We start from the raw sequence: 23,082 nt of genomic DNA on the forward strand, positions 1-23,082 counted from the left end.
GTTCGAAACCTTCCTCGGGCACGGGTGTGTGTGTTTGTCCTTAGGATAATTTAGGTTAAGTAGTGTGTAAGCTTAGGGACTGATGACTTTAGCAGTTAAGTCCCATAAGATATCATACACATTTTGTTAATAGTAGTACAGATCGTGTCAGATTCAAAAAGTGACTAGATGCTTATCATATCTACATGAAGCGCTAAATTGTAGTTGCAGTTTATCGGCCACAGTGGACATAATGAAAAGATTACAGCATCTGGAACTGAGCAATTGTTTTTTTTTTATTTTATATTTGGTCATCGGTCTACTGACTGGTTTGATGCGGCCCGCCACGAATTCCTTTCCTGTGCTAACCTCTTCATCTCAGAGTAGCACTTGCAACCTACGTCCTCAATTATTTGCTTGACGTATTCCAATCTCTGTCTTCCTCTACAGTTTTTGCCGTCTACAGCTCCCTCTAGTACCATGGAAGTCATTCCCTCATGTCTTAGCAGATGTCCTATCATCCTGTCCCTTCTCCTTATCAGTGTTTTCCACATATTCCTTTCCTCTCCGATTCTGCGTAGAACCTCCTCATTCCTTACCTTATCAGTCCACCCGTTTTTCTATTGGACTCATTACTTGCCAAGTTTCTTAGGTAACATTTCTGACTTTCGAGGCCATAATACCCTACTCCTGGCTTCACTTTATAGTTTGGTTGAAACTGCATTTGCTGGGGTGTGACACAAGGAGTGGGACCACTAGTTCCATGACACATTGCGCCAGTTTAATAGTCGGTTGATCTGATTGGCTGCCACATGAGGAGCCAGAGTTTCAAAGCTCTAATTTTCATTTAGTAATATTTTTTATGTATAACTCAGAATAACTGTCTAAAATAGCCTCTCAATGCCAAGATATAGAACTTCAAATGTCATTTTAGTAACAACTTTCAGTAACATTAGAATAACGATATTCAGACGAAGCACTTCGCGCATCATCGTCTCCCGTCAAAAATGCGAGTCAAGCGAAGTGATTTGTTTTAGCAAAGGCAGTCGAGCCCAGTATAATGGGTCATACAGTACTGTCCGGTATAGAGGGGACACACTGTTAAGATTTTAGTTGTGTGTAGTATGGAATAATGTTAAATAATAGCGTCTCTGCATTCAGTGCAGAGAAGATCAAAGTAGGGAATATGTAAATTGTCTGCGAATGTAATTTCTGCAATGTATTCAATGTACCAGGGTGAGACGTGGGTCTTAGGGAAAGGCAGATTTCTGTCTGGACGGGGCCTTACTCAGTTACGGTTGGTTGCTCAGGTTTTTTTTTCTTTTAAAGTTATGTGCACTTTATTTGGAACCAATTGCATATAAGGTTGACAATAAGGAACAATTATCAAATTTGACTGTTGAGACGATATCTGATTAAAAATTCTTTAGACAAATTGCATTCACAGCTGAAGGCCTTATTGACAAGAGATTCAAATTATTTGTCGGCTGAAGGTCGCAATAGTAAATATTCAAAACAATTTGACGGCTGAAAGCCTAGATAGCAAATTCTAACTAAAATATTATAAAAAAGAGGAAAGTCATATTAAGAGACAATATCTAATTAAAAATTTGTAAGACAAATTGCATTCATGGCTAAAGACCTTATTGAGAAGGGATTCAAAATTATTTGTCGGCTGAAGGACCAAATTGTAATTACTCAAAAACAATTTGACAGCTGAAGGTCTAGGTATCGAAATTCTTACCAAAATATTATAAAAAAGGACAATCATATTAAGAGACAGTATCTAATTATAAATTCTTAAGACAAATTGCATTCACGGCTGAAGGCATTATTGACAGTCATCACAATCTGACCGAATCAAGAGAGAAGTGGGCCTCAGTCAGTGCTCCAAGGCTCGACCCGGGAAAGTCGCTGGATTTCGTAAACGATGAGACAGGCAGCCAGGAATTGTATTCACTTAACTGGATGGCAACTCAAAACAACGAAAGTTTAAACGCAGACCAACACCCTTGCAAAACCTACCTCACGTCTGGTAACTAACAAAACGATGGAATAACGCAGGCAAGGCGGAACCGGCGAACACCACTGCGTCTTCAGAATCCGGCGTTTAGAACATTCAGAAGCAGAAGGAACCACTATGACCAAGGTAGTCCAAAAGAACAAACTATCCAAACCACAATCAAGGAGGCTGTCGAATTACACGCCTTACCAGACAGCAGTGGAAAGACGAGGAAAAGTACACTGCCGCGAGAATATGCTAACCTCCAGGGCAGCTAACTGGGGCGTAAGCGCCCACTAGGCAGAAAAATACCTCTGGTTGAACTTCATGAATAAACACAAGGAATTCATTGATTAATAATTAGAAGTGAAGGACGGCTAATTAATTTTCTAAACATTCATGGTGGTGTCTGTTTGTACTATATCGTGTCTCCCTACTCCTTTGGCGCAACGACGCTCTGAGCGTGTTTTTTAGGGAATTAACTAGTTTGAACCTGGGACCTGTTGCTGGTAAGAAGACGCCAGACCACACATGACATGTAGAATTCAGAAGAGTTCAGTGAGACTAGCGATGATATAACCAAATACTTAATGATCTCAGCGTCAGCTCCACTGCACTCCCTGTAAAAGAATCTTAATACTAACTAAATTTAGTAGAAAGGGTTCAAGGCTTTCCTATTTTTAGTTAGCTGGTAAAATAACGTCGAAAAAGCAGTTAAGTTTACCACTGGAAATTTTATTCTACTCACAAAACATCGTTTATAAATTGCACTATTGATAAAAGGAAATGTTTTAATGCAGGATAGTACAAACCAACTGCGTTCAACAAAAATGTGAACGAATATTCCCTAAATAGGTTTCCAAGTTCTACAATCGATCGAAGGATGACCTATGCCATATCACATCTATAATCTAGGTTTAATTTAAGTTTCACAAAAGAGAAAACTATCAAAATGGTCTACAGTGACATTCAATTATCTTTAATAACTTATCTAACTTGTCGTAAATTACAGTGGCTGATGTGGCTTCTCAATAACTATATAAAAGAAAAATCATCGCGTTTCAGATCTGTTCTTCAAGTGGCAAATGTGAACACCATGAGTTTTAATTAACGATCACCATTAGTATTACGCAAAAAGGGGTTGTAACAGATGAGACTTCTGCAGTTCTGAGTGAAGCCTTATGCGCTCAAAAATGCGGCATCGCGTGCGTTCATTACCTTGTCGGTGTTTAAGCTGCGTCAGGGCTGCAGCGGCCGGCGCAGCAGCCATCCAGCTCGCCGTCTCGGATCCAACTCTCTCCTAACTTCTCCTTACTACAATTTACCGAAGTAGATTTAAAAAAAACTATCTGGCTATGTTTTCATCTGACCAATCAGGGTCTCAATGTTAACCTTAAACTCCGCCTACAAAAATTCTGTCTATCCAATGGGAAACGTTATACTTTTCATGGTGGGGCAATGTTTTTAAAGTTTGCAACGTAACAGAGACGCTAAAAAGTCTCACGCTAAAACCTGCAGCTAGTGTGGTCCTTTTAGCGTTATCGTAAGATCTATACTGCTCTTCTGGAGGGCTCTATCTTTTAACATGGGCTGGGGAGTTATCCTAATGTAACAGACACGCGAAAAAGTCTCACGCTAAAACTTGCGGGTGGTAGTGGCCCTTTTTGTGTTATCGTAAGATCTATACTGGTTTTCTGGAGGGCTCTAGCTTTTAACATGGGCTGGGGGTTGTCCTTGGCGTACCTGAGACGCGAAAAAGCCTCACTCTAAAACGTGCGCGTTGTGTAGTTGTACAGGTAGGCTCGCGGCGTGGGTGGCCAGCCCCTCTCTTATCGTAGGGCCTTCTAGCTTAACACGGTTCTGCACTCGGCTTCTGTCCTCGTTTCTCCCCTAGTAACTGCGTCTCCCTCACGGTGGGAAGGTACGACATGCATTTAGGCATTCTTGTGTTAGTCTGTGGCATTCCATTTGCTCACTCGTTACTTGTATTGCTTTGGTTAATTTCATGTCACGATTTATTTGGAGCTATGTGACATACTAGTAAATTTGCTTATTATGTCAGGGTTTTCATGTAAGGTGTTGGATTTGCCTGACACCTTACAATTTCGCCAACTCCAAACACTCCACTCTGCTCTTTGTCTCAGTGACCCTGTGAGCAGCAACACACGAACAAGTGGCGTGGTTTCGAAGTAGTGGTGGTTTCGCTACTGGATTAATGCCCACTCAACTCAAACAGGCTGGGTCGGGTGGACAACGAGGTTGTGGCCCTCGCAACTACAGCCCCTCGATCCGGCAGTGTCTGCTTGCCGCCAGCGGTCCCGGCATGTCACCGCGCTGCCGGACCTCACTGCTGCTCCGTCCCAACCGAACTACCGACACACTTAACGTCCTTCCAAAGATAGTACCACGGTACTAGAGATCGATAAACGCTGCTGCTGCCACTCACAGACAGACAACGCTAGTAAACGTAGTAGCGCCAGTAAACACAAGAAGAAAACGTGGCGACACTATCCCTATTACAGGATGCCAACCTAACAATGGCACATGCGCGAGCCGCACACGGCTCATAGAGTTATAGGAGTTCATTGCTGTGATGCGTAGGACTTTGTAGGCGTACATTTGTAACATTCATTGTTAGCAGTTTGTAGCTTTGCCTGTTATTTGATTCCTATGTAGTTAAAGAAAATTTGAGTATTTTGTAGCGTTGGGAGCTTTAGCCAATTCACATGATAATTTATTACAGCCTTTCCTGAAGAATAACAGACTTGTGACCTAAGATCCACATCCATTCAGGGACAAGGACATGAGGTGGGTGGAAAATTACAGAATCTCAGCGTTCTGTATTGATGCAGCAGAGTGTAAAATGACCCTTCACATGTCCTGCATTTGCAGTACTAATGGAAATAGTTACATTTTATCTGTGGTAACACAGAGGAGGGAATGAATGAATGCGCGGAGCGTGTGTTGCACAGGACTCTGACTGCATTCGTCACTTTCACTTGCTACTAGTAGAGTGCGTGCAGTATAACATGACCGCTAGATGCCAATCGGCAATGCAAGAATGGGGTGACTGATAATTGTCGGTGTTGCGAGCAGGCGGTCAGCGCTCTATGGGTTAAATGCCGATCTCTGGATGAGAAGTGCTGTTCTAAATTGAAGCCTACGCTCACATTTTTTGTAAATATTAAGTGAAACCCTCCATGGCCATACTTGCATGGTGATTATTCGAACCTTTGCTTTGTTTGGTACCTAGAAAGCATCCCACTGAAAATGCAACAAAAGCAGCAATTTATTTCCGCTTCGCTTGTTAACCATTTGTAGTTTTCAGAGAAACTTCATGAATGGCGAATTTTGAGTGAAACGTACATTTCCCCAACCATGTAGAAATTTGCTTCTTGTGGCAAAAGACACCGGAGTCTTACCTCACTAACATGTTGTGCAAACGCTTTTGCGAGAGAATTCTGAAACAATGATTTACCAAGTGAGGAACTGAGGAAAATCAAGGACAATAGCTTGTGAAAAGCACATCCCCGTTGCTTGCGAAAAAGCACATTCTCGGTACAAAGACAAACCTGTAATGTTTTCACTTACAATGTTCCAAAACTCACAGCATTTCCCGTTTCACCAGCTATCGATGGGCCTTAAATTTATATTCTTCAATCGATAAAGTCTGGAAGAACATGGTAGATAACGAAGTTTTACATAATAACCATAGGGCCTCTTTCTGTGCTGTCATTTGCCAAAATCTCACATTGCATTTCAAACCGTTTATGAAATGTGAGGAGAATTGCGAATTTCTTCTGGTTTCATTGCTGGCACGAGTAATCGCAAATGAGTGTGCTACATAAAATCAATTTCCTCGAGATTGGCGACAGACAGATACCTCCACCCAAGCCTAAAGAAAAATTCAATAAAATCAGTACACTCCGTGACTAGTGCAGTGGCAGTGGTGCAGCAACCTTAACATGTCTTTAGAACAGAAAAAAAACAGTCTTAGTTGTACAAGATAGCTTTATTTAATCTTCACGTGGCCAACAAAGGCAAGATACTGAATTTATTTGTAGAGCTTGAAATTTCTAAGCATTTCTTTTTCAAATTTCCGAATCTAATAAATAAACAAGTCTTTTCGAAATATCAGACATTTTTTGATATTATGATACGTATCTTGAAATGATGGTTGCCACCTATATTACCACCTACATTACTTACTAATTATTTTATTTAGCGAACCATTAGTTAGTTAAGATTTGGCGAGCCACCTTATGAGCCTTTTCTCACTATGGCTCAATAGGGCCTTGACACTTGTTTTGCAGTCGAGTTGCCGTCGCGGCAGAGCGTGCTCACAATATATCGTAAACGGACCACATTTTTGTTCATGGGGCGGTTTCTTCATGGTTGAGTTATCATCACTACAATTAGCTTTCCGGTTCAGCGTTGCTTCTGGCTTCGTTGCTTCATATTTTACTAAATTTCAGCTGGTTCTTTATTCTTATTAGTGGCCAGTTATGAGCCAAGGGTGTATTAGCCTAGCCATTATGTGGGAGTAATTTGCCCTCGTGAGTTTTTCTGTTCACTGAATATGCCTAGTTGCCTAGGTTGGATACCCCTCACACGCTTTAGTAGCTTTCCTTTTCCTGCTCTCATTATATTTTTTCGTGTTGCTTCTATTTGATGTAATGAAGCATTGATAGTGATTATTAAACTGTTGCTTCCCAGTTCTATGTGACTCTTAATTACGTTCGACGCCTCGTTTACGATTAGCAAGCACTTTTATCGCAGGCTCAGTTATGGTGCAATATTTTCTGAGCTGAAATTTACACCCCTCACCACCCCTTGTAACACAAATTTGGCCCTGTACCCCATAGTCTAGTCGGTGTATGTCTTTCTCGTGTTATTTTTAATTTATTTTCTTATTATTGTCTTTTTATACTTACATCAGCTCATAAGTTCCCCAGATTGGCTGATGATGCCCAGAACAGGCGAAACGCGTCACTTGTGAGTATTAAATAAATCTATATTGTGTAACCAGGACTGTTTTTTCTGCTCTAACAATTCAATATGGTAGCTAAATTTAATACGCAGCAACATACCGTATTATATAATATGCACTGAACGCAAAATCGTAGTGACCCTTAGTTTTCATCCTAAACTTATTCGATTTCCGCGCAGTGTCTTACTTAATTGCAGGTAGCACAACAAAAAAATGGTTCAAATGGCTCTGAGCACTATGGGACTCAACTGCTGTGGTCATTAGTCCCCTAGAACTTAGAACTACTTAAACCTAACTAACCTAAGGACATCATACACATCCATGCCCGAGGCAGCATTCGAACCTGCGACCGTAGCAGTCGCACGGTTTCGGACTGCGCGCCTAGAACCGCGAGACCACCGCGGCCGGCTGGTACCACAACTGCTATGACCATTAACGAAATGATGGGCTCGTCATCATGAAGCTGATATATCAAGCTACAAATAAAGCAAAAACCATTTTTTTACCGAATGTCTTCTGTAAAATCGTTCGAGAAGGATTGCAGCGCATGCACCTTGATTCTGTCATCGAAACGTGTCGCCAACTGGCTGAAAGCGTGCAATGTTGGTTTCCTCTTCCAAAGAAACGAATGTACTCGCCCATCTCTTTGGTCACTGGGCATCGGCCACCGTACCCTGCAAGGACTCTAGTCCATTTCAAAAACATAGTTTTTTATTGTTTCATTATATCACCCTACTTTCTCGCATGCAGTGTCTTCCACTGCAGACGACGCGCACAGCCAATCGAGTCGGCGTGCAGACTTACCGTCACGGATGGCAGCAACCGCGCTCTTGAGTGACCTCAGTTTGTAGGCGTCCAGCCAGTGGGAGAAGCGTTCCCTGACGCGCTGCGGATGGTTGTAGCCGTCACCAACCAGCCCAAGCACCACCAGCGCCTGCACCTGTCCCCAGCACAACACAAACTGGCGCCTCAGTGCTGTAATAACTGACCTTGAACAACATACAAGTACTAAAGGCTCCGTTACATTGTGGTCACATGACAAATCATAAAAGTTAAAAAAGTTGTCAGTTCAGCGAAATACCTATGGATTACAATTCTGAGCAATTTAGACGGGGATATTAAAAACAATGCTGTAGAGAAAGGGAGCCAAACAAAGCGTTTTACTGGCAGAACGCTACAGGATGCAACATACGAGGTGCGACAATAAAGTAATGAGACTGATGTGAAAACATATTGCTTACCGTTTTATTCAAGTTTTAGTGTTGTCTCCTTCAAAGTAGTTCCCTTCTAATTGCACACACTTTTTCCAGCGCTTCTGCCATTGATGGTAACATTTCTGGAACTCATCTTCTGTAATGTCCTCCAAGACCCTCGTCACAGCCTTTAGGACATCTTGTGCTGTTTGAAAATGGTGTCCCTTGACCGCCGTTTTGACTCTTGGAAATAGAAAAAAGTCGCATGGAGCGATATTTGGTGAATAAGGTGGTATGGGATGTCGCATTATCGTGATGCAGAATCCAACTATCGGCAATGTTAGCACGGACACGAAGAACTCTTTTGCGAAGCCGTTCTAAAATTTCTTTGTAGTGATATTAGCTAACTGTTTGTATAGGAGGAACCCACTCTTTATGAACAATTCCCTTGGAATCAAAGAAGCACACAAGCATGTATTTCACTTTTGACTTTGGCACGCGAACTTTTTTTGGTCTGAGTGATTCCTTTGGGCACCATTGCGAACTTTGGCGGTTTGTTTCTGGGTCGTACTGAAAAAACCAACTTTCATCACCAGTGATAACACGGCACAACAATTATGGATTGATTTCCGTTTGCTCTAACAGATCGGCTACACCATTTTTCCGTGTTTCTCGCTGTTGTGGTGTGAGATTTTTGAGGACCATTTTTGCATGAATCTTTCTCATACCAAGATCCTCAGTTATTATTAGACGAACCGTTTCTCGATTGATGTTCAGTGCTTCTGCAATCATGTTCACGGATAATCTTCAATCAGGTAGTACGAGTTCGCACACCCTGGCCAAGTTGACATCCGTCTGTGAGGTTGATGGTCGTCCACTGCGGTCTACATCTTCAACATTCGTTTTTCCTTCACTAAACATTTTATGCCAACAAAAAAGTTGAGCTCTTGACATAACCTCCTCTTCAAAAGCCTTTGAAGCTTACTGTAAGTTGTCGAGTTTTCACCCAATTTCACGCAAAAAGAAATGGCGTACCGTTGCACAATATTATGGGGTTCCATTTCTGTGACGAGAGACACAAACAAGTGTTAACTTATTACAGCACAACTCACAGCTGAGCAGTTTCATCGATGTGCCGCTTGGACTAGAAGCAGCTTATTGACAAGGTCAAAGGTATTGTGCCTACGCAAGCCTGCAGGATTGCAAGAAAATCGGTCTCATTACTTTATTGTCACACCTTGTACACTTTAAGAAAACGACGCACCACGAAGGAATTGTCTGAATAGGGCAGAAATTGGTAAATGTGATGTACAGTTACAGACAAACAAATGATTACAATTTCAGGAAAATTGCATGATTTACTCAAGGAAAGGAACTTCACAAATTGAGTAGGTCAGTAAGACACTGGTCCATCTCTGGCCCTTATGAAAGCAGTTATTCGGCTTGCATTGACTGGAAGATTTATCAGATGTCCTAAGTGATATCATGCTAAATTCTGTCCAATTGGCGGGTTAGGTTGAAATCCAGAGATGGTTGGAGGGACCTGACCACCATGCTCCAAACGTTCTCAATTGGAGACAGACTCAGCGATCTTGACGGCCGAGATAGGGTTTGGCAAGCATGAAGACCTTCTACGTGTGCGGCCGGAAGTTATCTTGCTTAAATGTGACCCCAGAAAAGAGTGCCGCGGATGACAATGAAAGGGATCCTGCTACGAAAATAAATGGCACCGTAGATAATCCTTCTGGCTGTCGGGCTGAATGGCGGGCAACAGTCACATTATTATCCCTCTGCTGACTGAGACGCCTTCACACACCAGTCCGCTGGTCATAGGGGCTCAGTTCGAAGTGGGACTCATCACTGCCAGACAACCAGAAGTGTTCGTCTGTGCCATTTCTTTTCATAGCAGGACAACTTTGGTTGTCATTGCGGCACCCTTACAGCACAGCAGTACGTCGGTGATATTCTACGCCCTGTTTTGTTATTCTTCAAGGCAAGCCACCCTGGGCTTACATTTCAGCAAGATAATGGCCACTCGCACCAGGCGAGAGTTTCTACTGCTTGTCTTCATGTTTGTGAAAAGGTCGCAGGATTTCTCCCCAATTGAGCATGGTGGTCAGAGCCCTCCAACTATGTCGGGATTTTGACGATCTAACACGCCAGTTGGATAGAATTTGGTACGATATCTCTCAGGAGGACATTCAACAACTCTCTTAATCAATGCTACGTCAAATAACTGCTTGCATAAGGGGCAGAGGTGGACCAACGCGTTATTGACTTGCGCATTTTGTGTTCTTTCTGTTGTGTAAACCATCCAGTTTTTTTCTGAAATGAACTCATTTGTTTGTCTGCACATTTTGTGTTCTTTCTCCTGAGTAAACCATCCAGTTTTTCTGAAATGAACTCATTTGTTTGTCTGCACATGTAGATTTCTAGACTTTCGAAGGCGTTCGTCTCAGTTCTGCACTGTCGCTTGCTCCGAAAAGTGCGCGCTTAAGGTCTATCCGATGACGTATGCGGTTGGATAGAAATTTTTCTAAAAGACAGAGAGCAGTATATCGTCCTGAATGGACGACTTCGACAGAAACAAGCGTAACTTCAGGTGTGGCCCAGGGCAGCGTAATAGATCCGCTGCTTTTTACGATTTAAATAAACGATCTGGTTGATGGTTTTGACAGTGGTATTAGACTGTTTGCCGATGATGCTGTAGTCTTCAGGAAAATTGTAGCACACGAAAGTTGTGAACAAATCAATGCGGATTTGCAGAAAATAAATGCGTGGTGTAATGACTGGCAGTTATTCCTCAGTATTTGTAAGTGCTACCTACTGCGTATAACAAGGCGAAAATCCCCATTAATGTACAAGTACAAAATAAATGCCCAGTCTTTGGAAGCGATAGCAATCTTCAAGTATCTGGACGTGACTATTCGAAAAGATCTCAAATGGAATGATCAGGTTACACAAGTAACGGGCAAGGCGAACTCTAGATTGTGGTTTATAAGTAGAATCCTGAAGCGATGCAGTCCTTCAACAAAGGAAATAACTTACAATATGTTAGTTCGTTCAGTCTTAGAGTATTGTTCGTCTGTATGGGACCCTTACCAGTTGGGTCTGATTCAAGTGATTGAGAAGGTCCAAAGAAGAGTGGCAAGATTCGTGACTGGTACATTTAGCCATCGCGACAGCGTTAGAAATCTCATAGAAAGTTTGAAGGATGTAGAGCATATAATATTACCACCAACTTTCAAATCACGCAATGACCACCATTTAGAGATAAGGGAAATTAGAGCTCGTACTGAGGCGTTCAGACAGTCGTTTTTCCCTCGCGCGATCCGCGAGTGGAGCAAGGGGGGGGGGGGGGGGAATATGACTTCGGTGCGAATTGTGCCCTCCAACAAATACCGCTTGGTGGCTAGTGGAGTATACATGTAGGTGTAGGTGTAGATGTAGATGTAGATCACGTACATCGATTTCCGTCCCGTTTGGGTAATTCCTTCGTGATGCGAGTATGCGAGTGTATCTACTAACAAGGCTCGTCTAGCGTATTCCTGCATGTTATGGGATCTTTACCAGATAGGACTGATGGGAGACATTAAAAAAGTTCGAAGAAGGGCTGCTCCCCGTTATGCGTTATCACTCAATCGGGAATAGACTTTCGTGGCTATGATAAGCAAATTTGTGTGACAATCGTTAAAGCGAAGAAATTTTTAATTTCGAGATCTTTCCATGGAATTTCAATGACCAGCTTTCGGCTCCGAATGCCAAAATATATTGAGATTCCCAACTATATACGGGTAAAAAAATTTCTTGATAAAATGAGAGAATTCGGAGCTCTTTTAGGTACTCACGTTTCCTGCGAAATGTTAGAGTAGAATGGTAGTGAAATAGTTTTTGAAAATGATTCTATGTACTCTCTACCAAACGCATAAGTGTGAATTGAAGGGTAATCGTGTAGATGTAAGCGTTCTCCCAAATTCAGTTTCGCCAATATCGCTTCTAGTTGATCATGTAAACACTATGACACCGATTCCGGAGGTGTGGGTTTAGTTGCCGGGTTCCAATTTCCAAAATCGTTTTATGCCCCATACAAACGCTTTACCATAGTTGAATAGTAGCTGAATTGTCAAACTGCGACTTGCTTTTGCAAAATGTCGGTTAATGTGAACGAAGTGATTTTGTGTGGAGTGGAGGAAAAGAAGTATTCGACTGATCACATTGCAATTCATTTACTTTATTTAATGAATGAAAAACGTATTTTAGGAGGTGGAATGAGGTATATAAATGTAGATATATTTTTTATTTCATAAAATGTAAGTGCTGAGCAATAATCCTCCGAGGAGTAATCATATTATAACTTTGAAAAAATAAAGTTATGGATTTAAAGTTGAATGACGAGTAAACTGTTCCTTGTTCTACTGATTTTTGTTTATTTCTAACTGGTTTTCGGCTCGTTGGACCGTCTACAGGAAACAACTGACTAGCGTCTGCAAGGGTCACTAAATCGTAGGTGTCCAAACATGGTAAACAAAGATACAATAAATACACCAGCACGGAATGCTGTGCACCAAACTTGTTTTTTAGCGTTGTAAATCACAGCTTACGTAATGGACCACATTAAACGCAATAAATAATTAAACAACATAATATTAGGGTATTAAAGGTTAAATGGTTATGAATATAAGTTTGTGACGTCATGCCAATAGTTGAGAAACTGTCAAACTGAACACTCTCCACTTATGCTACGCATCCAACACGTTTTTTAACATTGTAAATAAGACATTAGGCAATGGACAATATTAAACACAATAAATAATTAAAATGCATACCGTTACAGTACAATAGGTTATATGATGCTATAGTTTGTAAGGTCGCGACATCGGTTGAGGACTGTCTGACAGTACTAGTCACTTACGTCGTGTAGCAAATATGTTTTACATTATAAATTACACTTTACGCAGTTGTCAATATTACACACACTACATGTTTAAAATACACAATACTGCAGTATTACAAGTTATATTGTTTCAGTATTAAAGTCTATGAGATAAGCAAGGTAAGGAATAGGACATTCTATTATGTTTTAATTTTGTGTAGCAGTATGTGTGATTGTGACAGTCTGTGGGTATGTGTTTGATTGCATGATGTGAAGCTTAAAAGTGTTCTACCAAGAATTGACAGAAGAATCCAGAAATAATATTCTGGAGATTGTTTTCTTTGGATTGTCACAGTGTTTTTTCATTCAAACATGCATGTTAATATTTATTTGCTTATTTGTTTATTAGTAAAATCATGTCTGCAGTCCTGATACACGTTGAAATCGGCGTGGCACACTAGTACCGTTGCACATCGCTGGAGGAGCCAAAACAAAACTGCGTAGCCGATTCATAAATTGAAGTATCGTGCGGTGATCCTTTTTTTACATTTCAAGGAGAACAATGCAGCCACAATTAATGGTGAGTTGGTGAAAATGTACTGCGATAGTTCACCATTATATGACACAGTGGTTAAATGGATCAGACACTTTCATTATGGCCAGTCCGAGTCGGAATGAATTGGCAGCCCACGTCTCAATGCAGAACAGGAAATCACAAGAGGAGGTGTGAGGTGTTGGTTGAGCTGTTTAGCTAAGATTCTACAAGTCTGATCTCCGGTGATCTACAGGGAAGAGTAAGCTAGTGGTCACTATAACAATTAAGTTTATTGCAGTAACGCAACAGTGATTTACCCATTGAATCAAACTTATAACCACAGAATGAGTGGACAAAGCTACAGCCTTGGCACCGGTAGGTACACTTGGCAGATTAATTTGAAACTATATCACGGATATGGCAAATAACTGTGCAAATGGTTAGTGATTGAAAGAAAGAGCCCCGGAAAAGTAAGAACGAACACCAACAGATTCACCAAAGTGCATGGTGGGGGCAATTAGCTGGCTGCGAATTTAAACCCTAATACAATTTAACTAGCTTTGGATCCCCATCTCCTCTGTGACTGCATTGACGGCTCATGCTTACCACTACTAAACGGCGTGAGTGTGGAAGACAGATGTGGCAGCAGCTGAAAATTCTAAGTCGGCTTGACCACTGAACTCTGCTTTAAGTCAGAGACATCCTTCTGTACAGCTCTCTGCGACGACCTGGAGCAAGTGTTCCCTACGACCTCTCTATGGCAAGTGTGATCTTTTACTCTCCGAAACCTGGCTGATTCTTCAAGTGTAGGAGTCTTGCTGGCCACATCCTGTGAGTTCTGACCAAGAATAATTTTATAAACAAGTTTAAAAAATTCCTACTCTGACGTATTTTGATGTGATTGACCAATAATGGTGTGGTATGGTGAGGAAGGCAGAGAATATCTGAAATTAGGTCACAGCTTTCCAAGTCTAGCCAGTTAAAACCCTAGCCCCGTGACATGGGCAGCAAAACGCGCCTTATACCGAAACAATTACTGTGGAAGAACCACAGACTCTCTTACTTGGATTTAAACGAAGATCCCTGTGCAGATACGACCAACGGCCAGGTCCATGGTCTCAACCTCTAAGTTTTTGACATCGCTTTCAGCTCTTTTCTCGCCAACAAGGATTTACTCTGGTATCTCGCACAATGCAGTGTTTATGGGTCGCAGGTTGCCCTTTTACGCAAGTGCTGTGGGAACATGGGACACTGTAATTTACTTGTTCTGTACGTGCTTGAGGGCAGCTATCAATGTTAAGCAAGCCTGTGACACTCAGGTCTTTTTAAATTAACATCCCTGCCATGAGCCAGCTAAAGAAAGAGCCCAAGCCTGCTGCAAAATAATAGGTTTCCATTACGATAATAAAAGGATAGGAGAAGAAGAACCAATAAGGCATTGTGAATGTTCAATGTATATAAGGCCGATCCTGATGACTTCTTTAGCCAGTTAATCTCATGGACTAGCATCAGTACGATCCCAAGATAAGGGAACAATCCAAGCAATGGATACATTTAGATTTACCACCACTGTCAAAAACGTGAAAGCCCAAGCATCATGGAGCACAGTGGTACTGAGTTTTTTTTTATTGTCGTGGTGTGCTGCTTCTAAGAAGCAGACGTCACAGGAGCATACTAATGAAGTATGATGACAGGGTTATGCAAGACTGTCAAGATAAAGTGTTTTGGGGTGCAATCCAAGGAACCTTTTTGGTTCAAGATAACGACTCGGCTATTTCTGCCCAGGACACAGTCAGTATGTTGAAGTTTTACCATCCACCCCTCCCCACTCGGTTATCTCATGACTTCTCTCTCCTTCTTTAGATGAAGCAACCATTGGGTGACAAGCACTTTTAAAGTAATTACGAGATGATTTTCGAGGTGAAAGGTTTCCTGAACAACCAAAATGTGGATTTATACAACTAGGGTCTGTGAAGAGTTATCCTGTCGCTGTCTCATTGAAGGACGAATATGCAGAGAAAGACTAACATGAGGTTCCATGGTCACATCTTGGTTCTTTCGAGGTATTAATTAAAACTTTGTGTCTATCCTTCCTATTTTCAGTCATATATTCTCTGCGTCTGGTATTTCGTGAAAGAGACGAGATGTGTTACAGTGTGTAGTTGGGCACTCACCAGCGATACGGCGCCTACGATGATGGAGCCCAGCCGGACGGAGAACCAGAAGCAGAAGCTGTACATGACAGGCATGGCGCCGGCCCGTGGTCACGGGCGCCAGCCCGCTGGAGCACGCGTTGCAGTTCCTGGAAAAACAAACAGTCGTGTTGCCGGTAAAAGGACTACTGTTTCGTACGTCCCATAGGTTGAGTCGCTATACTGTATTGGCATCTGACCCCGAGACAGCCATTCGCACATCGGAAATAATATTTATGGGAATTTGTGTAACGGAGTAGGTGTCGGCATACATATGTGTCTGTATCGCGGATCCCTTTTTTTTTTAAAAAAAATGTGCTCTGTGCCTTAATTCGCTCGAAATGTTCTGAGAAACTCAACAGCATTAGTCAAATACCTTTTCCTTCGCTTATGTATAAGTTTCTATTTTCTTTCTTTCTTTTTTTTAAAAAAAATCTGACATTGAACATTGTTTTACCTATTCTAGGCTTTGATTTGAAGATGGCTGCAGTATCCGGCCTCTCGCCTGACCACATAACACTACGGAACACATTTGCGGCTGGCGGGTTGCCACACTCCTAGGCACCCCCTACCAAAGCCAGGGGTAAACAGAGACTGTCGTACGCACTGCGCTGCGTACATGTCAGGCCACAACAGCAACCTTTCCATCTGTGTACTCGAAGAACAACAGCAATATAAACTTTAAAGTAACTTCTGGATTGTTAGGCCACGTCATATTTCTTTCTAAAATAATCGACGTTTCGACCCCTCTGCTGGAATTTCCTTCAGGATGTTTTGGTGTGCACTCCTGAAGAAGATCGCAGCAGAGGGATCGAATCGTCGATTGTTTTAGAAAGAAATATGACTCGGTCTTACAATCCAGAAGATTTTAGCTTTGATGACAACGGCTATGAAAGCCTGCAAACTTACATAATATAAACTTTCTTCTGTGTACAGGTGAGACTCCTGTGGACTCCGCGAGAGGCGCCATCATCTCCTCATCGCCCGCCAGCAGAGCGCTCAAGTAGCAGCACTACATTTCGTCCGCGCGTGACGTGACCCGTATAGAAATCCATCCGCCTGGTTACGCCGTCTGCTGCCTACAGCCCATCAAGTGGAAGCGACCTTCGAGCAGACGCCGAACCAATCAGGCTCAAAGGTCACCGGCCACATCACCGACCAAGGCTCCGGCAACATCAATGGCCATGAGACTGGATACATCGCCAACCATCTCTCCAACCTGACATCCACCCTATACCGATCAAGACTCCTATATGGACTATCGTGAGAATCTTTAGTTCTAACAGACGTGGCTTTACTTTACTACCTTCCCCATTTGTCGCCATCTCATTTTTATATGTCTCCAGAACTTGAAGATTACTTTGATAGTGATGAAGGAATGCAGGCGGAAGTGAGGTTGTGTCTTGGTCAACAAACATTATACAGTGATGGTATCAGCAAACGGTTGTCTCATTGGGAGAAATGTGTTCGTTTCCAGGGTGACTGAGAAATAAATACGTAGACATGAAAAATAAAGGTGTAGAATGTTAATAGTGTTTGTTTTATTTAAAAAGCTTTAACAGTTTTAGCATAGAAAATTTGGATGCATTACTTTTCAGCACGCCATCGTACATAGGTTTGCTGTAGTTGTCTAAAGATATCTAGGACATGCCATCATATAGGTGTGATAATAAACTGTAGCTTCCATTCATTTTACGGATTTTTCCTTTCTTACAGCATTAATTGGAGCTGTACTTTTTGTAGCACAAGAAATAAGTACTCTATGTATTTTCAAAATATTTAGTATATTTTCAGAGAATCAATAATCTTCTTTTTCATGATCTTATCACACATCTTCACGGAATCGGCATGTTAGTCTGGATTTGTCAGTGTTAGTGCTAGAGAGAGGCCGGATGCTCTCCCTTTCATCACCTCTCCCCCCTCCCTGGATGCAATTTCTGAACCCCATCTGTGTGCATCTGGTGCGAAAGTGTAAGAACGTATTCTAAATGTTTCTTAATGGTGTTAATAAGGCGTGACGTGGGTACTATCCTGATATTTACCTAGTCGGATGTGGGAAACCGCCTAAAAATAACATCCAGCCTGGCGGGCACACCGACACTTGTTGTTAATCCGCCGGGTGGGTTCTATCCGGATCCGACACGCCATCCCGAATATCGGAAAAGGCGTGCTGACGCGAATGGCTGCCCGGGCGGATCAGAATCAATAACATTCTAAAGAGCATTTTCGAGAGGTTCTGTTAATACATTTTTGTAATACTATCTGTGGTCTCAATGAAATGAGCTGATACTCCTATTGTTACAAACACTGTGGGAGATGATTCCATTCCACAAAAAGCAGAGGCTCTTTAATCGAAACTTGGACACAATTTTTGTAGTATGTCTCTTTGTTACTTGAATTACATAGCTTTTCCATTAACTAAAAATTAACCGAATAGGTAATTTATCACCAATAATACAGAAGTGCAATTTTTCTGCCAGAATTCACACACTCAAATGCCTCAGATAATTCATAACAATATCAAATCTCTGGATTTCAGAAACTAATCTTGTATAGTATTGTGTTCAAGTTTGGATTTCAACACGTCACGAATTTTACGAGTCTCACAACCCTACTGGACCAGAAGGAAATTTACATAACAATTTTCCACGAAATCAGTATCTTTAACAAAATCGGAAAACCTGAACACATCACCACTTTCTGGACAGTATTTCTGTTTTATCTCCACCGTATGATAGGAACGTCAAACGCTGCCTTATGGACAAGAGACTTCAGATTGCACACGATAGCGGGTTATCCTTCGGGGAGATATTGCCCATCTGCGTGCGCCTGAGAGGTATTTTTCACGACACAAACACGGTCCTGACGAGGTCCGAGATTGCAGCGAAGCGATAGAGGAAATAACGAGCATTGGGTGGAGTAAGTATTACGCTGAGAGAAACGAAGCGATGCATCGCTTGTCACGTTATCGACCGGCCAGCCTGCTTGTATGGCAGTTTTTCAGAGCTTGGTAAACGTACGTTACATGTGAGAGTTTTAAGAGTTACAGCAAATTTCGTCGCCTGCTTTTGTGTAAACAATAGGATACTCGGAATTTTACACAAGACTTCAATTTAGGAAATCATTCTCCTCACCAACAAGTGAAATTATGCATAATCAATATCGCTATTAATAGATACTTCGAGCAACTACAAGTGTCGGGATAACTTATTTAAAACATTTTCTTCTCTACCTTTTGCTTGCATCACTTAAATAACCCAAGTTTTTCTTCCACTGTCTGCAATTTTGTCTAATTTCTCTTCAGTAATGTCGTTCGTTTCCGAAACGTGTCCGGTCAACTTTCCTTTCCTCTAGTAAATCGCAATCAACATCTAATACCTTCTTCTTTTCCACATATTTTTAGTACCTCTTCACTTACCGTCTTCTCCATCCATTCCCGTTTTTCAGTTTCCTCCCAGCAGCATTTCATAAAATTGTCTGAATTTTTAATTTGCTCTTCGTCACGGTTTAAGCTAGAGAGCACCGCATTGTGCACGCATAGCATTTTATTTGCGAGCAGCAACAGATACAAGTCAAATATCTTTAATGTTTCTCAGTTTATGAACATATCTTTTAACCTGTGCTGCGTGAGAAGGTAGGGTATCTGTATTTGAAGATCTGGAGACCAAAAAGGTGGCAACAGACTTTTGATTCAATGCTGTGTTATTGTTCTATTTGAAGTATGAAGAGACACTACCCATTAGACGCGTTCTCAGATTCAGAGGATGACTTTGGTTGTTTAAATACTGCAAATTTTCACTGGATCAAAGTTGGATCCGCTATCACCTAATCTAGTAAAATAACAGCGGAGACATTAAACTGTCTACTTGGTATTCTTCTCATCAGTCCGACTCAAATGATTTCGATGTCAACGGAATGTTGACATTGCTCATTTTTCTCGTTGATAGATATTTGGCAGACTCGTATTATGGGTACCCTAATTACCGAATCTCTACAAACATATGACTATTTTGAAAAGAAATTTAGTAGATGAACAACTAGTATGTTACTGTTCTCTGTAGCTGTTATGCATCATGTATACTTCTACCAACGTACTATTATGTAGTCTTTACGACTGTGGCTTTGTGTCCTTCCAGAAATGTTATTCAGCATTTCGTGGAATTTTAGCCACTTTTCAACATTATCTGCGCAGTCCGTTGTTTTTTAAGTTTCGCCGAATTCTTAGGTGATTCTAGGATTAATTGTGAACGTACATTTTGTGTGGCCAATGCAGTATTTTCTGTTGTTTTTGCATGCCTACGCCGCTGACCATTACCGAATCTTCCACGATTAGACAGCTTCTACATCGAATGCAAGATGACGCAAACTTCGTTTATCTATTTCACGGCATGTATTTTTTCCGGCAGTAATAGTCTAAACCTTTTATTAAAAATAGCATTTTTCTTGTGACAAAGTCTTCATCAGATATTTTAATTCCTCAGGAAGTCACAAGACTGCAAAAACTCCTCAAAAGGGTAGAATTTTGACGGAGATTTTCTTATCCTAATACTATATTCACGAGAAGTTACATATTTTTATGTATAAGGTATTCCCCAAGAATCTTTTATTTACGCAGGTAATCCACAGATTTGAAACATTTCTGAACCACTCTCCAAAAGTATCCGCAACCCTTATCCATAAAATACTTGCTTGATTAACTCAAAATAGAGCTCCCAGGAACAGAAATCATAAACAAGATATGTTCTGACACGTGAGGAACTAGAGATTACTCCAATGTGAAAAAGAAATGATAAAGAAAGTGATTGTAATCACTTGTCTGCTCTCTGCCCCGAAGTAGGGGTGAGGAGGGAGGGGGGGGGGGGGGCAGTAATGGATTGGCGCGATGCCTGCTATGCTGAGCACTGAGACGCCTTTCCTTTTGTATCAAGATGACACGAAAGCAAAGCCGTCGCTTGAAATACTCCGATGGCTAAGTCGATATCTGCAGCGTGACAAGAGTGAAGTCTACAGAGAACGGCAACCGGATTACTTAGCTCTGGCATTTTCTGATCGAACGCTTCCCGTTCAAATTCACGTCGAAGCTGGCGCTGACATCACCTAAAAGCGAAGTTATTACTCTAAGTAGTTCGGCAATGCAGATAGGGTAAGGTATTAATTGTAACGCAGACGGCAGTCAAATTTGGCATACCATAAAAAGAAATTAAACAACTCAAGGAAACAGTTTCTTAATGTTCGTACAGAGTCCTTGATTTTATTAATTTCATTTTCCGTTAGTATCACTTGACAGAAACCACGTTGCCTTCACATTATTTTACCTAGTCCACATGTAGTGTTCACAGAATTTTTTCTTTCTTATCGTCACGAGTCTCCTAGCTGATTTGACGTGGCTCGCCACAATTCCTCTCCTGTGTCATCCCTTTCATCTCAGGTTAGCACTTAACCCCAACGTTCTCCATTATTTGTTGAATATATATAATCTCTGTTACACTTTATAGTTTTGGCCTTCACTGGTTTCCTTTAGTACCTTGGAAGTTATTCCCTGATATCTCAACTCGCAAAAAACCTTGACATTATATCTGATACACAATATTTGATACAGACAGAAACTTAGTCAGTAGCGAATTATCACTTCAGTAGTAATGTTCTAACTAAGTCTGCATCGGCACAGCAACAGTAGTGTGTTGATGGTTCCACGAACAAGTCTGTTTATTAATATGGCATATTTCAATATGGTGTCTCTCTATAGTCCACTGCACTTGCTGGTAATTTCGTAACTGCCACAGGTGATTGTAGAACACGACTGTTGACAGGAGAATGCGACTGAACTATACCCCGTGGGACGCAGTTTATACACACCTGGAAATGGAAAAAAGAACACATTGACACCGGTGTGTTAGACCCACCATACTTGCTCCGGACACTGCGAGAGGGCTGTACAAGCAATGATCACACGCACGGCACAGCGGACACCCCAGGAACCGCGGTGTTGGCCGTCGAATGGCGCTAGCTACGCAGCATTTGCGCACCGCCGCCGTCAGTGTCAGCCAGTTTGCCGTGGCATACGGAGCTCCATCGCAGTCTTTAACACAGGTAGCATGTCGCGACAACGTTGACGTGAACCGTATGTGCAGTTGACGGACTTTGAGCGAGGGCGTATAGTGGGCATGCGGGAGGCCGGGTGGACATACCGCCGAATTGCTCAACACGTGGGGCGTGAGGTCTCCACAGTACATCGATATTGTCGCCAGTGGTCGGCGGAAGGGTGCACGTGCCCGTCGACCTGGGACAGGACCGCAGCGACGCACGGATGCACGCCAAGACCGTAGGATCCTACGCAGTGCCGTAGGGGACCGCACCGCCACTTCCCAGAAAATTAGGGACACTGTTGCTCCTGGGGTATCGGCGAGGACCATTCGCAACCATCTCCATGAAGCTGGGCTACGGTCCCGCACACCGTTAGGCCGTCTTCCGCTCACGCCCCAACATCGTGCAGCCCGCCTCCAGTGGTGTCGCGACAGGCGTGAATGGAGGGACGAATGGAGACGTGTCGTCTTCAGCGATGAGAGTTGCTTCTGCCTTGGTGCCAATGATGGTCGTATGCGTGTTTGGCGCCGTGCAGGTGAGCGCCACAATCAGGACTGCATACGACCGAGGCACACAGGGCCAACACCCGGCATCATGGTGTGGGGGGCGATCTCCTACACTGGCCGTACACCTCTGGTGATCGTCGAGGGGACACTGAATAGTGCACGGTACATCCAAACCGTCATCGACCCCATCGTTCTACCATTCCTAGACCGGCTAGGGAACTTTCTGTTTCAACAGGACAATGCACGTCCGCATGTATCCCGTGCCACCCAACGTGCTCTAGAAGGTGTAAGTCAACTACCCTGGCCAGCAAGATCTCCGGATCTGTCCCCCATTGAGCATGTTTGGGACTGGATGAAGCGTCGTCTCACGCGGTCTGCACGTCCAGCACGAACGCTGGTCCAACTGAGGCGCCAGGTGGAAATGGCATGGCAAGCCGTTCCATAGGACTACATCCAGCATCTCTACGATCGTCTCCATGGGAGAATAGCAGCCTGCATTGCTGCGAAAGATGGATATACACTGTACTAGTGCAGACATTGTGCATGCTCTGTTGCCTGTGTCTATGTGCCTGTGGTTCTGTCAGTGTGATCATGTGATGTACCTGACCCCAGGAATGTGTCAATAAAGTTTCCCCTTCCTGGGACAATGAATTCACGGTGTTCTTATTTCAATTTCCAGGAGTGTAATACCGTGCAGATGGTTACATTGGATCGGCGTGATTGGCTGT

General features: G+C 42.4%; 1 protein-coding gene across 1 annotated transcript in view; it reads right to left on the bottom strand.

Annotated features, from left to right (window-relative positions):
- Positions 1-23,082, bottom strand: part of LOC126281760 (uncharacterized) — a 111,903-nt gene that overhangs the window by 45,746 nt on the left and 43,075 nt on the right. The window contains exons 2-3 of the mRNA XM_049980958.1: positions 15,747-15,874; positions 7,776-7,911 (exon numbers count right to left, since the gene is read on the bottom strand). Coding sequence (XP_049836915.1) covers positions 7,776-7,911; positions 15,747-15,821 — 211 coding nt within the window. The 5' untranslated portion in view covers positions 15,822-15,874. The remainder of the gene's footprint in view (positions 1-7,775; positions 7,912-15,746; positions 15,875-23,082) is intronic.

The sequence above is a fragment of the Schistocerca gregaria genome, chromosome 7, assembly GCF_023897955.1.
Source record: "Schistocerca gregaria isolate iqSchGreg1 chromosome 7, iqSchGreg1.2, whole genome shotgun sequence".
In the NCBI taxonomy this organism is placed as follows: domain Eukaryota; kingdom Metazoa; phylum Arthropoda; class Insecta; order Orthoptera; family Acrididae; genus Schistocerca; species Schistocerca gregaria.